Source organism: Pseudonaja textilis, chromosome 8 (assembly GCF_049901715.1).
Source record: "Pseudonaja textilis isolate UNSWEBS1 chromosome 8, rPseTex1.2, whole genome shotgun sequence".
Taxonomy (NCBI): domain Eukaryota; kingdom Metazoa; phylum Chordata; class Lepidosauria; order Squamata; family Elapidae; genus Pseudonaja; species Pseudonaja textilis.
In genome coordinates, this window is record NC_141997.1 from 3,105,559 (window position 1) to 3,124,957 (window position 19,399).

The following is a 19,399-nucleotide window of genomic DNA, read 5'->3' on the forward strand; positions in this document are numbered from 1 at the left end:
GGTTTTGAACAGCGAGTTTCATAAGATATGTCTAAAAAGATTAGAATTCCTATTCCTGGGGTCCCATATGAAGGCATGCCACCCTATTTGTATATCATATCCTTCTAATATTAATATTCTCTTGTTCTCTAATTTAATCCAATCCTTAATCCATATTAATGATGTTGCTTTGTAGTAATTTTCCCAGATTGGGAGTCCAAAGCCACCTCTGCTTTTACTATCCTGTAGATAAATTGCTTTAATTTGTGTTTTTTTCCCCTGCCCATACAAATTTCATAGTCATTTTATTTAGATCTTTGAAACTTTTTTATCTAATTTAATTGGAATAGTTTGGAACAAATATAATAATTTACGTAGGATATTCATTTTAATTGTGGCTATTTTCCCTAAGAGCAAGATCTGTAGTTTACTCCATTTTTCCAGGTCTTTCCCCATTTGTTGTATCATTTTTATATAATTGTATTTTTTTTTAAAGCTGAGCATCTCACCCTTAACCAAATGCCTAAATATTTGACTTTTTTAACAATTTGGAGACCTGTTGCTTCTTCTAATTCCTTTTTATCTTTTACTGTTAATTTTTTAACTAGCATTTTAGTTTTATCTTTATTAATTTTGAGGCCTGCTACTTCACTGGATTTCCCTTTTTCCTGTAATAATATCGGGCCTGATTGTAGGGGGTCTTCAATTACAAATGGCATTCATTGGCAAAGGCCTGTAATTTATATTCCTTTTTGATTTGTGTTCTCTTTATTCCTTTATTTGATCTAATTCTTCTCAATAAAGTTTCTAAAGTTTCTAATGGACCTCTCTGCCTGACTCCTTTCATTATTTTAAATGGTTTCATTATTTCCCCATTTATTAATGCATTTGCTTTCTGTGTGGAATAAATTGTTTCTATCATTCCTTCAACTCTTTCTCCAAGTTTCATCAATTTAATCTGTTGTATCATAAACTTCCAATTAACATTGTTGAATGCTTTTTGTGCATCCAGGAAGACAAGGGCTACTTGGCTCCCTGGATGCATTTCATAGCATTCTAATATATTGATTATTATTCTAGTATTATTTCTAATTTGTCTTGCTGGGAGGAATCCATTTTGATCAGGGTGTACTCTGTCATTTAATATTTTCTTCAACCTATCTGCCATTATACTCATAAAAATTTTATAAACAGCATTTAAGAGAGATATCAGTCTGTAATTTTTAATTTGATTAGTCCCTGAGTTCTCCTTTGGGATTAATGTAACTGTTGGGAATTGATAGTCACAGGCACAGCTAACGTTTACTGTAGTGCTAGTGCTAAATTTCTTGAGCACATTGGGTGGAATAAACTGGAACAGGAATACAACAATGATGTTGTAATTGACACCCAAGTAGTTCCTAAAGATGAAATAATTAAACCATCAATAGCCATTAAAGAGGAAGAACAGGCACAGGAGGAGGAGGAAGAACAGGCACAGGAGGAGGTAGGAGAACAGGATCAGGTGGAACAGGAGAGTCCACCAGTTAGCCCTGTATTACCGAGATGTTCAACCTGAGTAACACGACCAGCTGATAGATATCAGGCTAGTGTTGTATGCCAAGTGAATACAGTTCCTGGTAATTATAACGAACTAAAACTGTAGCCTGCTAAGGATCAGGCTGCTTGGCAGGAAGCAATGGATAAGGAACTGAAATCCTTAAAAGACTAGTGGTATATGAAAATGTCAGGTTACCACCAGGTAAACATGCCATTGGGTGTAAATGGATTTATAAGCTTAGACAAGTGTGGATGGGATTGTTACCCATAAAGACAGGTTAGTAGCACAAGGGTTCAATCAGACAACAAACGTTTGCTGTCTACGTTTGCACCTAGTCTGAAGGCTGCATTATGAGCAGCATTAGTGTGGGCAGCTAAGGAGAAATACATTATAAATCATTTAGATGTAGAGACGGCATATCTGCATGCACCATTGCAACACACTATCTATTTAAAGAAACCTTTAGATATAAAAAATGATAATACAACTGATTGCTGGAGATTGAAAAAGAGTCTTTATGGCTTGAAGCAATCAGGATATGAGTGGAACCACTGTATAGTTAAGGAATTAACTAAGATAGGTTTTGTAGCTGGCATGGCTGATCCATGTTTATTTAAAAAGGAAAGTGATGTTGCTATTGTTCACTGATGACATAGCATTAATCACCAAAACTGTGCAAGAAGCTACTGAAATAATTTCACTATTAGAAAAAAAAATTAAGATAAAACAGTTAGGTGAAATTAAACAATATCTTGGTTTAAAGATAGATAAAACTAGGGGAGGATACAAAATCTCACAGGGAGGTAAAATTAACCATTTACTAAAGAATTTTAAAATGGAACTTTGTAAGCTGGCTAAAACACCAATGAGCCAGGAGTTTAGTCACAGTGACGTACGAAGTCCTGTTTTTGATAAAGATTTTTCAGTCCTTGATTGGTAGTTTATATTAACTCAGTAATTGGTCGAGGCCAGATATAACATACATTGTTAGCCAATTAGTGAGATTCAATGCTGAGCCAACTGAAAGGCACTGGCAAGCTGCTATACGTGTGTTAAGATATCTGAAACAAACAATGCATTATATTTGGAGCCTAAGGATAAACTAAGTTTAACTGCATATGCCGATGCAAGTTTCACTACAGATGTAAATACACGTAAATCTACGTCAGGTACTGTAGTATTATTAGGAAAGGTGTTGATTAGATGGAGGTCTATTTGACAGAAACATCTAAGTTTGTCAACAATGGAGGCTGAATTCTCTTGTTTGTCTTTATTATGTACCAATTTAGTTTGTTATAAGCAACTATTGATTGATATGGGAATTGATGTAACAGATTCTATTGTTGTTTATGAAGACAACCAATCAGCAATACAGATGGCTTCCAATCCTGCTGTAAAGACAAGATCAAAACACACAGATTTAAGATATTTAACTACGAGACAATGTGTACAAAATAACATGATTAAACTGGAGTACTACAGATCATTTTACAAAAGCCCAAGGCTCTGTAAAGCATAAGGCTTGCTGTGAAGGATGTGGACTTAAACTGTAAGGTGTAATATATTGTCCTACCCAAAGGGGAGAATATTAGGGATTGATAGTCACCTAACAGTTGGGTTGGAAATATATAAACCAGGATAGATATTTAATACTGTCTCTTTAAGGGAATGCTAAAATTGTAATTGGGTGTGGTTCCTCAAACGGCCATAAGATGGAGCCAGAAACCTGGGTTGTTAGTTCTGTTGTTGCTAGTTGTTAGATGTTCTGATGTTCGCTGTTTTTGGTTCCTGCATTTTTCCCTATTAACTGTTGTTAATCGTCGTTCTTCTTGGATTGCTGTAAGTCTGTTACTGAACTGTTTATGATACTGGACTTTGTTATTTGGATTATCCCTGGACTGAATACTGACTACTTTAACCGTGTATGACTTAGACTGTTTGTTGGACTTTGCTTAACCGTTTACTGAAAGTAAAACCTACATTTTACTATTCAGTCTATCTGTGTGCTGGTCATGTGTTATTCAACATCACTCTCACTATGTCTCCCTGTGTGCACTCATTCTCCTAACGGGGAATTACCTCAACAGTAACATAAGCCTTTTTCCATGAATCTGGTATCTTAGCTTCCAACAATACCTCATTGCAAACTTCCAGGAATATTCCTTCTGTCAATTCTCCTATTTTTTTTTATAAAGTTCACCTGGTAAGCCATCCAGGCCTGGGGTTTTACTATTTTTTTTTGTCTTTTGATTGCTTCCTTTAGTTTGGTTGGTGTTATTTCCTTATTTAATAATTCCTTTTCTTTTTCCATTAATGGGCATAATGGTTCATCTTTCAAGTACTCACCTTTTCTCCTTGTTTCTGTTATTTCCTGACTGTATAAATTCTCAAAATATTCCCTCGCAATTTCTTTTTCATCTCTCTATTGGTTTCCTCAATTTCATTCTTATCTAATAATTGGTGTATAGTTCTTCTCTCATTTTCTTTTTTAAGTTTATAGGTCAACCATCTACCAGGTTTATTTGCGTACTCGAAATAATTTTGTTTTGTATATTGCAAGCTCCTTGCTAAATCTTTTTGTTCTAGGATGGACAATTTATGTTTTGTTAATGCCAAATTATTTCTGACTTGCTCATCCCCTGGGTCTTTTTGTAATTTATCTTCTAATCTCTTTATCTCCCCTATTAACGTATTATGGGTCTTCCATTTTTCTTTATTTCTTTTTGCTGTGTAGACTATTGTAATTCCTCTTAGATATGCCTTCATTGTATCCCATAGATTTTACAATGAGGTATGTTGTTTTTTGTTGTTCTTAAAGAATAATTCCAATTCTTCCGAAATTTTTTGAAGGTATTCTTTTTCTTTTAAGATTTGTGGTCTTAGTGTCCAACTACCCCCTTTCCTTGCTTGTCCTTTCCATGTTATTTTAAGTGGGTTATGGTCTGTCCAGGTGTTTGGCATTATTTCTATTTTCCAAATGTCTTTGAGTAAATCTCCATTTATCCAGGTCATATCTATTCTCAAATTTATGCAGGTTGGAATAGAAGGTGAATTTTCTTTCTCCTTGGTTCATTTTCCTCCATACATCTAATACATTCAATTCCTCTGATATTTCAAAAAAGGTCTTTGATATAGTATTTCTTTTCTTTTTGCACTTTTGTTTGCTGGCGTAGTCTTCTCGAATGTTTGCTACTGCATTATAATCTCCAATTATACATATATTCTGATTTCCTATTTCAATTAGTAGTTTTGTTATGTATGGTTTTATAAAACTCACTTTGGTTTTTATTAGGTGCATATATCCCTACTAATAAAATACTTTTATTTTCTATAAATACTTCCACCATCAATATCCTCCCTCTCGTATCATTATATATTAATTTTGAGACTATTTCTTCCTTGATATATATTGCTACCCCTCTTTTTTTTTCCTCTGCTAAGGTTGGATATAATCTTCCTAATATTTTATTTTGTAAATATTGTTCATCCTGTTTCTTTTTTTAAAAAAATATAGTTTATTAGTTTTTACAATTAAAACAACCAACAATACATACACAAATGAACAAAAAAAGAAAAAAAGAAAAGAAGAAAGAAAATAGAAGAAGGGAAAATTTAGAGAAAGAAAGAAAAAAAGGGAAAGCTAAAAGCATTCTTATTTTTACAGTTTGCAAGATCTTTTTTCATAACCTTGATTTATGTCATATACACATACCTGTTCTATAATCATTATTATAGATTAATACTTTTCTCTTATGCCTTATGATATATAATTTATTTTTGATCAATCCAATTATACCAACAATTCCAGCTATCATAGTATAGTGAAGTGTCTTTGTTTTTAGCGCCAAAGTCAGTTTATCCATTTCTGCACATTTTGAAATTTTTTCGATAATCATTTCATCTGATGGGATATGATGTTGTTTCCAATGTTGAACAAAGGCTAATCTGGCCGCTGTTAGGATGTGTATTGTTATGTATTTAGCTTTTTGGGAAATTGGTCTATTAAAAATCCCTAACAGGAAATTTGGTTGGAAAAAATTACAAAAGAGCAGATACAAACCAGAGTCTGGTTTGTATCTGCTCTTTTGTAATTTTTTCCAACCAAATTTTAATTTTCTTCCAGTAATTTTGGGTTTCTGTACAAGACCACCACATATGGAAATTCTTTTTTCCTACACTTCTAGCAATACGGACTCATGTTAGGGTGCATCTTCGCTAACCTCGAAGGGGGGAGGTGCCATCTATAAAACATTTTATAAAGATTTTCCTTGTATGCTGCCGATTTGGTGATCTTATTATTTCTGCCCCAAACTTTCTCCCATTCCGCTAATGTGATACTGCGTCCTACGTTATTACTCCAAGCGACCATATTTCCTTTTATGATTTCTTCTTCTAATTCTGTTTCTAATAAGTAATTATAAAATTTGGTGTTTTTTTTTAATCTGGTCCTAATAAAATTTTATCTAATTGTTGAAGTTTGTTGTTAATTCCAAATTCTTTCTTATCTTGTTTGTATCTACTTTGAATCTGAAGATAAACCCATTGATCAATTTTTTGTCCTTGCTCCTGAAGTTCCTGCCTCGGTTTCAAATTTCCTTGTGGGTCCAGTAAGTCTTTGTATTTAATCATTTTAGTAATCTCCGGATTGTTTGGGTGAATCATCGCCTCCATTGTTGAAATCCATGTTGCTACTTTTATATAATGTTTTTTCTGTATTTTCCTCCAATTTGTTAATAGTGCATCTCTAATTAAATGTCTATGGAAATATTTTTGACTGGTTTTCCCTACGTCCCATAGAAAAGCATGCCACCCCCTTTGTAAATTGTGGCCTTCTAAGAATAATATTCTTTTGTTGGTTAAGTTCACCCAATCCTTCAGCCAAACTAACGAGGTGGCCATATGGTATAACTCCCAGTTTGGAAATGCTAACCCTCCCCTGCTCTTCATATCCTGCATTGCTTTTACATTTATTCTGGGTTTTTTCCCTTGCCAAATAAATTTAAGGGTTATTCTATTGAGTTCTTCAAAAAACTTTTTGTGTAATTTAATTGGGATCATTTGGAATAGGTACAAAAATTTGGGGAGAATGTTCATTTTGATGGTGGTGATCCGACCTAGTAGTGAAATTTGAAGTTTACCCCATGATTCTAAATCTTTCTTTACCTGATGTATCAATTTATCATAATTATTTTCTTTTAATGTCTTACAGTGTGGTGTTAGCCAAATTCCTAAATATTTCACTTTCTTTATCACTTGTATATGCATTGTTTCTTCTAATTCTATTTTCTGTTTTTCTGTTAGATTTTTAATCATTAATTTGGTTTTTTTCCTATTTATTTTAAGTCCTGCTACTACTCCAAATTTCTCTAATTCACTCATCAATTTTGGTCCCCTATCTATTGGTTCTTCGATAAAGAAAATCATATCATCCGCAAATGCTTGCAATTTATATTCCTCTTTCTTAACCATTAATCCCTTTATATCTGAATTCCGCCTAATTCGCATTAATAATGTCTCTAATGCTAATATGAAGAGCAGGGGAGAGAGTGGGCAGCCCTGTCTCACTCCTTTTTCTATCTTTATTGGGTGAGTATATTCCCCATTTATTGTTATATTAGCTTGTTGTGTGGCATAAATGGTTGTTATAATATTTTCAAATTTGGTGCCCAGATTCAAATTATAAATTTTTTGAATTAAAAATTGCCAATTTAGATTATCAAAAGCCTTCTCTGTGTCTAAGAACATGAGTGCTACTTGTTTCTTGGGGTGGGCTTCATAAAATTCTAGTGCGTCTAATACTATTCTTAAATTGTTCTTTATTTGCCTAGTTGGGAGAAATCATTTTGATCTTCATGTATATACAAGTTTAACATTCTTTTTAATCTGTTTGCTATAATAGAAGTGAATATTTTATAATCAGTATTTAAAAGTGAGATCGGCCTATAATTATTTATATATCTGGGATCTGTATCCTCCTTCAGGATCAGTGAGATCAACGCCCCCTCCATGAGTCCGGCAACCTAGCTGCCAGTAAAACCTCATTGAAAACTTCCACCATAAGTGGTCCAATTTGTTCTGCCATTGCCTTGTACAGCTCCCCCGGAATCCCATCTGAGCCCGGGGTTTTGTTATTTTTCTGGTTCTCTATTGCTGATTTCAATTCCGATTCAGTAATATCTTTATTTAGTAGTTCCTCCATTTCTTCCCCAATTGCCTTATCCTTCACTTCATCTAAATAATTCCTTATTCTATCTTCACTAACATCTTCTTTTTTGTATAGATCTTCAAAATATTTATGAGTGATTTCTTTTTTCTGTTCTATTTCCTGGTATATATCTCCCTTACTGTCTATTAACTGATAGTTGTGGTTCCCTACAATTCCGGTTCTATTTTTATGTCCACCATATTCTTCCTGAGAATTTGTTTCCGATTCCTCCCTACTACTTTGCTCCTGCGGGCCCACCATCTGTTCATAAAAGTCCTGAGCTTTTTCCATGGTATCTATTTTAATTTTCCTCTCTTTCCATGACACTAGCATCCCTTCTGGGATAAGCCATTTGAATGCAATTCTTTTTTGGTTTAAGTAGGCTGCCAGAAACTTATAATCATGTCTTTGTTCCCTTACTCTTCTCAGTATCTGTTTAAGGATCACAATTTCTTTATCTTTATACGTTATTGTTTCATCTCTAGAGGTTCTGTATATCATATCTCGGAAACATCTTCTAGTGAATCTTATGTGGACTTCTCTAGGGCATTTGTGTTGTCTTGCGTAGTTTGTACTGACCTGGTAAATTTCATCAAACTCTTTTTGAATGTCTTTGAATGTCCTCTCTGTCCTTCTTCAGTAGACTGGCCAGTATTTCTGCCATCAAGTATTCCAGGTCTTCTTCTTTTGATTCCGCCAATGTCAGTCTGTGCTCCGTTCAAAATCCAGGAAAGAAACACTCAGACTCCAATGCTTAGAGCAAAGTTTTCTCTTTTACTAAATTTCAAAGTGGAAGTCACAGGGAAGATTCTGAATCTAAAGAATTTGGCATGCAGATCACATATACAAAGGGATGGAATTGTTCCCACCCCCCAAAGTCCAAAAGACTCTTCCAATTGAAAGTTCTGAATATGATCATGTGGGCATCTTCAGGTGGTGATGAGGAGAAAGAGAGCTGTCTCCTCCAACAGAGCAATGTTCTTAAGTTCCCAGAGGTTTGCTGAGTAAGTTGTGTCCGTTCAGTCAGTTAAGTCTGTTACTTTGTTATAGCCACTTCAGCATTCTAAATACCGCCTATGGCGCTGCTCTGTCTTTTTTCCTTCCCCGATCAGCTTTGTTCTGCTTTCTGGCTCCGGTTTGTTAGAGTCTGTCCAAATATAAGTGATAGCTAAGTCTTTTCAATCACTCCCTAATGCTGATCTTCTAAATTTCTGTTCAAATCTTTGTTATTTCTGTCTCTCTTCTGTCTGCCGAGCCCCTTCACTTTCACTTGTCAAGTTCGCTTTTAGCTGCTTTCTCTTAGGGCTCCCGATAGACGCTCATGCAGTATATAACAGCCTAAAGTCAATCTATACTCTTCCAATTTTCCTCTCCGCCACTAACTTTTGCCGCAACTCTCTTTCCCAACAAACTTGCAAACTGTCACTCACTCTTTTCTTCGCATCGGTGGCAGTTCGGACTTCGAAGCCTCCATTAACAGGGGACTGTTCTTGATCGTTGGGCTCTGGAGGGCTTCCTCTTCATTGCAGGGGGGTTGCCTTCCCCACACTACAGCCTGAGGTTCCCCCACACCGGCATGGGTCTCTCCAGGACTCGAGCACCCAAAAAGATCGCGCCAAACTCAAGAAAAGGTTAGCTGAAACCGCAAGTGGATTTCTGCCCCTCTATTCGTCCTTGCCTTGCCACTGGAAGTTCCCTATTCATCCTGTTTCTTAATGTGCATTTCTTGGAGGCATACTATATCATTCTCCTGTTTCTCTATTTTAGATAACAAACACCTTTTTGTTGGTATGTTTAGACCATTCACATTAATTGACAAAAATTTCAATCCCCATTCTATTTTTATATCCGTTCCAATTTTTATCTTTAATTTACTCTAGTTTCTTCTTTAGCTTCTGATTCTAACTCCTCCTTCTTCTTGGTCCACTATCCTCTTGATATTCTCCTTCTCTTGGTCCTTCTCTTTATTCTCTTGCCGAAATTCTTCTTGGCCTGGTGTATCCAGTTTTTCTTTTCTGCCGCTTTCTTCTTCGGATCTGATTAGTTGTTTATAAAAATCTTGAGCTTTCCCCAGGTTGTCAATTTTAATTTTCTTATCATCCCATGTGATCAACATACCTTCTGGGGTAATCCATCAGAATAGAATATTTTTTATTTAAGTGGTTGGCCAAGAATCTGTAATCTTTTCGTTGTTCATGTACTCTTCTTGGTATCTGTTTTAATACAACTATTTCTTTTCCTTTATAATTTATTGGTTCTTCCCTAGTAATTTTATAAATGATGTCCCTTACTTTCCTTTTTGCAAATCTTATATGAACCTCTCTAGGGAGTCTATGGTGTCTGGCGTAGCTGGTATACACCCTATAAAAATCATCGATTTCATTGATCATCTCTTGTCTGTATCTTTGTAGGGCGTCTGCCATCAATTCACCCATCAAAATTGTTAGGTCTTCCTCTTTTGATTATTCTATGTTTTGAAATCGTAAGAAAAATGAAGCTCAGTCCATTTCAAGATGGATGAGGGATTCTTCTGCTTCTTTATTGTAATCCTGTAATCTTCTGATCCATTTCCTCTAGTTTCTTTTCTGTCTGTTCTGTCTGCAGCTCAATTGTTTTTAGCCTCTCCTTGTTTTTCTTAATTGTTTCTTGAACAGACCCCATTTTATCATCTAGGCTATGAATTTCTACTTTCATTTCTTCCATCTCAAATTTTAATTCCATTTTCATTACTTCCATATCAGATTTCATCTCCACGTGATTATTCATCATGGTTTCTTGTAGTTTGATCATCATTTCTTGTAGTGTCAACAAAGTGGTTTGAACCATCTGTGTATTAAGTGTTATATTTGATTTCTCCTGAGCCAACATACCTTCAATTATTCTCTGGTTAGATGTAGCTGGACTAGGTGTCAATATCAATGTTGTAGGTTTTTTTCCAGTCTTAGTAGTTGTAATGCTAGTCATCTCCCTAATAATATTATGTTGCTCTCCTATAGATATTCTCCCAAATTACCATCCGAGTCATTCACTTTCTATGCAGATTTTCCCTCAATTAAATAGTCTATCCAACAGTTAATAAATCCAGAAAGTCAATCTTATAAAGCTTAAGGCGTCAGTTGATAATTAATTATTTGTTAATGGTTAATACTAATAAATAATATTTACTAGTTTATCAATATATGAAATAAGAAAGTCAGTTACTTAGAATCTTAAATATAGCCTAATATAATAAATATAATGTTGAATTAATAATAACTATAAATACTACAAATATTATAATAGTAATTAATATTCAAAACTTATCAACTAATAACAATATAATCAATACTTTTTTATACTATGATAGTGTATCTTATACTCTAATTATAATTAATAACTCAACCAGTGTTTCAAATACTTAAATCTATCCAATTCATTAATATTTAATTATATAAAGATGAAATTATTTATATATCTTCTATTAATATTCTATACAATTCTATAAGATTCTATACAAATGTTATCTATATATATATATTAGACTTATATAGTTATAATTATATGAATAATACCACTAAGAAAAAAGTCTGGCTATTATCTCAAATTTCTTAAGTTTCTTATTAATATTATATGTATGTATATGTGTATATATGTGTATGTGTGTATATATATATACACACACACACACACATATAGATATACACATTACACATATACACATATATATATATATCAAACTGCACTACTTAACCTGAAAGAAGACACCAGCATAATAATCCTACCAACAGACAAGGGCAACGCAACAGTGGTTATGAACACATCTGACTACCAAACCAAGTTAACCAACCTACTCCAAGACCCCACATACAAACCCTTAAACACATACCCCACCATCTACCTAGCAAAATCCACCAGATCCAAAATAAAAGCCTCCCCCATCAGCGAAGAAATCCAGCAAAGAATCATACCCAGAGAGAAATCATCCAGATGCCCTAAGCTTTATGGTCTCCCCAAGATACACAAAGAAGGAACCCCACTTAGACCAATAGTCAGCTCCATAGGCTCACCTCTACAAAACCTAGCCAAATTTCTTGCCAAACATCAACTCTCACTACAGCCCTATGCAGAATCCATCAACTCACACATAAGAAACTCATTCCAGTTCATTGAGATCATAAAGAAATAAAACTTACAGCCCAGCTACCTACTAGTGAGCTTCGATGTCATATCCCTCTTCACCCAAGTGCCTATAAAAGAAGCCTTGACAGCCATCCAAAACAAATACAACCCCCCCAAGCACATCCTAAATCTGACCAACCACTGCCTATCCAATACATATTTCACGTACAATGGACAAAAATACAAACAAATAGAAGGAGCACCCATGGGATCACCCCTCTCACCTGTCATCGCAAATCTCTACATGGAACACTTTGAAACACAAGCTCTAGAAAAATATGATCACGAACCCAAACTCTGGCTCAGATATGTAGATGGCACCTTCATAATCTGGCTACATGGGAAAGAAAAACTGAACAACTTCCTCACACACCTCAACAGCCTACACCCCAAAATACAATTCACCGTGGAAACAGAAGCTAACAATCAACTTCCCTTCCTAGATGTCTTAGTATACAAAAAATCCAATGGCTCCCTAGGACACACCATCTATGAGAAGAAAACACATACAAACCGCTATCTACACGCACTCTTACACCACCACCCGGCACAGATCAATTCCGTAGCCGAGATACTCATCTCCAGAACAAAATGCTTAGCCGACGAACAACACCTAAAAACCGAACTACACACTCTCATTAACATACTAACAGCCAATGGATTCCAAAGAAAGAAGATTACCCACCTAATCCAAAAAGAAACCCCCAAAATCCAAGACAGAGAACAAGAGAATGGCAAAGCCCTCCTCCCATATATAAAAGGCACTATAGACAAAATCAGCAAGATCCTCCAAAAACACAACATTAAAACAGCATTCTGCACAAACAGAAAAATATCCACCATCCTAAAAAACCCTAAAGACAAAATTGAGTTAGAAAACCAAGGAGTATACGAAATCCCTTGCACCATCTGCCCTACCACATACATCAGACAAACTAACAGAAGAATAAGTGCACGCATTGAAGAACATAAGAACTCAATCAAAAAAGAAGAACCGACCTCTTCCCTGGTCCAATATCTCAAAGCCACAGGACATGAGATTGACTTTAAAAATACCAGAACTACCACCAAAACTGAACACTTGAACAACAGAATAATCAGAGAAGCCATAGAGATAGGAAAACACCCACACAGCATGAATAAACGAGATGATACCTCCCGCCTACCAGCCATTTGGAAACCCGCCCTCACTAACAAATGAGTACCTAACATGAAGAATGACACCAGACCCACACCCATGAGGGCCACACAAGATGCTACCACCACACCCCCACGTAGAAAGCAGACTCACACCCACACAGATGATGAGACACGACCAAGGACCAGAAGCCGTACCGCAGCTGCATCACTACCCGCTTCAAACCCCTCCAACCCATACATGAAGCGAACGGACGCCCACCATGAAGATGTGGCATGATCACGAACGTGAAACCAAACAACAGGATCACAGCTCACCAGCTCAAATCCCCTGACAACTAAGAGTAACCTGAGCACAACCAAGACCCCACCTGAACAGAACACACCCCCAGCCAATCAGAACACAGCCAAACCCCCAACCAATGAGAACACACCCCCACCCAATCAGAACACAGACAAGCCCCCACCCAATCAAGTCACACCCCCACTAGCAGTTAAAAGGAAGAAGCAGCTGCAAGCTCACATTACTCCGAGAAGCACAAAGCCGAAGACAGAAGCCTGAAGATGACAAATGAGATTTCGTCAAACGTTGCCAAGATGCTTCCAATTTTACGCAGGAGAAAACCCAAATAACCAAAGATCACAAATATAGACCCGCAAAAACCTCAGAAAACAAATATATATTTATATATGTTTGCAAACATCAACTCCATCAACCAATCAAGAAACGAGAACACAGCCAACCTCCCCACCAGTATATATAGGGAGATGGCAGCTCCGATCACACTTTGCTCTCAAAAGCACAAAGCCGAAAGCACCAGCCTGAAGATGGCGAGTGGGACCTCGTCAAAACATTGCCAAGATGCTCTCAATCTTACATGGGAAAAGACTCGAACACGCCAAGACCTGCATATACATACATACATACATACATACATACATACATACATACATATGTACATACATATACATATACATACACACACACACACACACACACACACACATATATAAAATCAATAATAGTTTACTAAGAGAGGAAAATAGATATTATAATTATAGTAGAAATAAGGAAAAGTAAAGTTTTTGATATAGTCATTAATATTAATCTAAATGTACAAATTTATATAGTCAAGTTCTCTATTGCTCATCACTTGTCAGTTTGCTTCTGTTTCCTGTTCTTCAGTTTTCTCTCACACAATGGCGGTCTCCTGTGATCTGAACAGTCATTCATCCACTCTCTATTTCTCCACATACATCCTTCCAGTTCTCTCCACTGTTGGAATTCACAATCAATCTCAGTTTCAATAGGCAGTTTCCCTGAATAAAAACCTCCTTCTTCTTCTCATCTAGTCCTTTTTTCTCTTTTAATCACTCTTTCTCAAGGTGCCATTTTTCTCCCAGAGCCAGAGGGTAAAGCAAAAATCAAGCCACTGCTGCCTACTTTCCACACTCGCCCCTTCCACTCTGGAATTTTCATTTTTAAGTTGCTTCCAACTCACTTCCAAAGTCAATCTTCCAGCCTCTATCGTATTGATAGCTCGCCTGCTGCTACTGTACTGCCATCTCTTTCTCCTTCTGTCTTCAGTCAGCTTGACACATCTCTAAGTCTGCCCTATGGCCAGCTTCTTTCCACTCCAAACTTCGGGCTCTCTGGCTTGCTCAGCTGGGAATCACAATCTTCCAAGCTGTCTCTGAGAGTTTCCACTTGCTTTGCAGGTCCAAGCACTGCTCCAAAGTGAAAAACTCAGTACAGGGAACAGAGCAAAGTTTCCCTGCATTTTCCCTTAATTTTTTTAATTTTAACTATTTTTATCCTGTCTTAGCGTTCGTTGCTCCACTTGTTTTTTAAGGCTGGTTTCTTCTTTATTAAACTCCCCTTCTGGTTCTCTTTGTTCTTCTTTGATTTGCATCACCATTTCCAGTTTTTGTAGCATTGTACTCCATAATTCCAAACTTTCTTTCCTCATATCCTTCGCACTTTTTCCAACTTTATTTCCATGTATATTCCACTCATATGTCAATCCAAATGTCCAGTAATTTATTTCAACCAGTGTCTTTTCTTTTTTATATTTTATCAGAGCAGTCAACACACACATATATATCTTATATCTCAGTTCGATTCAATTGCTTCTTTTCAAAGTCCTTTTCAAAACCAATAGTCAAATCCGGGGTAAAATCTTCCTGTATCTCTTTACAATAAAATTTTCATGTATCTTTTTTCCCCTGTAATATTGTATTTCATTTTGGTTTTTTTTTTTTTTGTTAATTATAATATAATTCCTCTTATTTCATTTCAAATTCCAATTTTAAATAAACCAAGCACTTTTCAAAAAGTCACTGAAATTTTTCCTTTACCATTAGGTAAAGGAATTGTTTCCACATTCCACCCTTTGTTATTGCTTTTTCCTTTTTAAAGCTTAATTAATTTTGCTAATTCCAATTATTAGCTATTATTTCTTTTTAACATGTTCAATTCCAGCATTTAATTAATGCCTATTTAATGCCAAAATCCAAATAATTATCCAGTTCAATTTCCAAGTCTTTTATAGTCAAATATTTTCTTCTAGATTTTCCATCTCCAAATTAATTCTTTTCAAAATCCAAAGCCAATTTCACAAATTTCCAATTTTCTTCTCTCTCTCTCTGGTCACCGCTTCCACAAACTTCTTTAAAAAATTCTTTTTTAAAAAAATTCCGAGGTACCTTTTAAAGTCCATGTATTTCATCTGGTTCCCACACCATTCACAGCTTTACCACTCCAGCACAGTCTTATTTTCCTGGACTGTCTCCTGTTTTCATGGTGGCCATTTTAGACCACTGCTGCAACTTATTTTCAGAGGGGGGTTTCCTTGTCGGAGAGGGGAGATGAGGCTCCCCTCAACCCTACAGTGGATCCCTCTTCCAGGGTGGTTCCTGTCCCAAATGGGACCCTCCAACAAGCAAGTACAGAGCAAAACTGTGCATGATTGCAGATTCTGCTCCAACTCGACAGGAGCACAACTGAACTCCAGGCTAGACCATCTTTGAGTAAGCAAGTGTTTTTGTTAGCTTGGAGCCAGTCATCTTTAAGTAGTTCCTCCTTAAATTTGGAAATCATTGCACTGTCAGTAAGTGGTTCTTTCTTCCCTTGTACTCTGGTGATTACTTTGGCTGCAAGTTGGGTTTGTTGGATCATGGGTTTTAGAATTTCAATCTTTTTGTTGTTGTATTGAGGTTTCCTGTACAGAGCATCTGCCAATTATTTTTCCCCCTATTTAGAGATATTTGAGAGTGAAATTAAAACATTTAAAATATTGCACCCACCCTTGTTTTGGGGGGAGTTTCTGTGGAGTTTTCAGGGCTTCTAGATTTTTAAAAATCAGTCCAAAACTGAGTATTTCAAAAGGAATTCTTTATTAAAAAGGAAAACAGCAAATCAAATTCAAAGCAGGGTCTGATATCCCTCCAGACATGCAGCTTAGATAAAGGGAGTTCAAACCCTTCCTCTTAGTCCAGAGTAGATTTCATCAGTACAAAGAAGCAACATATTAATCCTCCCCCACTTTCTTGGAATGCAATTGAGAAGAGGAAATGAAGGAAGCATAATCTATACCACAACCATTCCTAAAATAGTTATTGGCTGCTACATTGTTCTTGAATTGCTTAAGTTCCCATGGTTTATTCTTTCATGACTGAATCACAGCTGAATAGTTCCAATAGTACTGTACTTGTTTGCATGATCCTTTATTCGTGGTCCTTCTTATGCTGCTGTAGTTCATATCTGCTTCTAAGATTTTCTCATGATCAGACCTAGTCCTAATCCTAACCCTAATAGAAAGCATTTTCTTTGTGGATTTTGTTTTATTTTATTAAGAGAATGAGGCAAATTTATTTGTTTAAAATGATGCAATTGTTTCCTCTTCCATAGAAAATAGCTTTCTTTGGGTATGGCAACTGGATAAAAATATATATTTAAAGAGTGCGACATATTCATTTATAGATCAGGCATATTGTCATTGCAACAGTACAGTATTAAATATCATCTACAGGAGCCAAGGCCTGAGACATTAGTTATTAAAATAGAAAATTGCAATGTGTCCATCCTTGCAGCCTCACTTTTAAAACCTAAATTATGGTTTATTTTATTTATCTTTTAATTTTTTTCATTTACGCACAGAAATGTCTTATTAGAACTATATACCTAGATTTCTAAAATCTATATCACTATGTATTATGAATGTGTTTATTATCTAATTGCTGAATAACTGAATGTGAATGTATTTTGTAATATATAAAGAATGTAGTAGCTATGTATAAAAGTGAAAATATAAACAGAGAAATTTCATTTTCAGTAGCCAAAAAATTACCTACTGCATTTATAAATATCACATTGCTTCCATTTTTTCTCCATTTTTCAGTTAACCTTTTTCTAATTACACAGATACAAATTACCAGAGTTGGAAGGGACCTTGTAGGTCATCTAGTCAAACTTGTAGGTCATCTGACAAATGGCAGTCCAATATCTTCTTGAAAGCTCCCACAACTTCCGAAGACAAGCTGTTCCATTGGTTGATTGTTCTCACTGTCAGAAAATTTCTCCTTATTTTTAAGTTGAATCTCTCCTTGTTCAGTTGCCATCCATTATTCCTTGTCTGGCCTTCAGGTGTCAGCCCTCTTTGCTGATGGCAACTGCAAATGTACCACGATGAAGGCAGAATGCTGTTGCCATTCAAAGGCAAGTGCAGGAGTGATTTGCTCCTGCATTAAGGTTTTGGCCATGACACTGCCACGATAGGGCGACAGGGAGCCACAACAGTGGGTCCAAAGAGCTGCATGTGGCTCCAGAGCCGCAGACTGCCAACCTCCGGTATACACCTGTGGCCATGTCATTGTTTTTTTTCTTTTATATTGACCCATATGCATTCTAGGAGGTTTTTGTCTTTGGTTTCATGCATTTCTGTAGTAATATAGTGGTCTTTTACATACGTGCAATTCTACCTCCTCTTTTATAGGGTCTGGAGCAAAAGAAAACATGTAATATTTTGTTCAAGATTTGTAACATTTCTTACCTTATACCATAAGATTTCTGGCTCTCTATATGGTATTAAAAAATCCTGTATATCGGGGCATGAAATTTCTTTGCTTTTGCTAAGTTCAGCTTTTTCTAAATATTTCATCTTTGAATTGTAGCACAGACCAGTGTCATTTTCACCCACTGTCAGTGAAATGGATACCTTCATACAGTAGGTTGAGTTTCTGCATGGAACAAAAATACAAATTATAAAAATTGGTTAAAAACAGCATTAATTTCCCTAAATGCAATAATGTGTTTTCAAGCACAACAGGAATCTTCATCAGTTCAGTAAAATGGGGGATGGTGGGGGGGGGGGATGCAATTTTAAATTCTTATTTAATTTTGAAGAATTAGTACATTCCATTTACTTTGCAAAAAGTATTACACTTTAAAATTTCCTTAATTATAATTATGGCAAGACAATTCCTGCAGGGAGAGAGTAAAGTTATAAAGCCAGTTATTTACAAATCAGTATTAACATTTTAATGTTCCTATGATGATTAAAAACTACTACAAAAAACCCTTTACAGCTGAACTAATCAGTTTGTAGCAATGTATTTTAAGCCTTCCAAATTCCTAAACCTTTGCACCATAAACATAGAAGTTAATTCATCTATTTGTTACATTATTTTTTGAATGAAGCAATTAAAAGAAATATTCCCTTTAATGTTTATTTTATTTATTTAAATTTAGCTATCACCCATCTCATTCTCAGAGTGACTCACTTAACAACAGAGTGACTTGCTTAATATCAGTCAATGTAAATTGCAGCCATATAAAAAATGCCACCTACTCATTTATTATATTCCTGTGCCTCTTTACTTTCAACCCTTCTGCCCAAGACACTTAAGTATACAGCATTTTCTGGCAATACAAATGAGGACATAAGTCAAAACTTTCATGTTTTTATGTTCTAAGTGACTATTTTCTTCTACTCCTATGTTCACAGAGAATCTGGAAAGGTGTGTCTTGCTTCTCTCAGTTAGATGGTGCTGAAATCTTATGAATAAAAATGAAAATGGGAAGTATTTGTTTCAATTTTGTTTTGTTTTACCTGGATAGATTAAGATAACATATGATTCAGTGGTAGGATTCAAACATTTTTACTACCTGTTCTTTGGACGTGGCTTGGTGGGCATGATGGGGCTTGGTGGGCATGGCAAGGGAAGGTTACTGCAAAATCCCCATTCCCTTCCCACCCCACTAACCTGCTTTCCAGCTCTGTTCTCCTGTGCAGGGCAACAAAAGAAGACCCAGCCGACATGGGATTGGTTTAGAGAAATGGCAAAAATTGTGGTCTCAAAATTATAAAATGACAATGTCA

The 19,399-nt window shown here is 35.7% G+C and overlaps 1 protein-coding gene across 1 annotated transcript in view; it reads right to left on the reverse strand.

Annotated features, from left to right (window-relative positions):
• Positions 1-19,399, reverse strand: part of IL1RAPL1 (interleukin 1 receptor accessory protein like 1) — a 1,645,997-nt gene that overhangs the window by 661,657 nt on the left and 964,941 nt on the right. Inside the window, exon 4 of the mRNA XM_087938178.1 lies at positions 18,071-18,257. Coding sequence (XP_087794304.1) covers positions 18,071-18,257 — 187 coding nt within the window. The remainder of the gene's footprint in view (positions 1-18,070; positions 18,258-19,399) is intronic.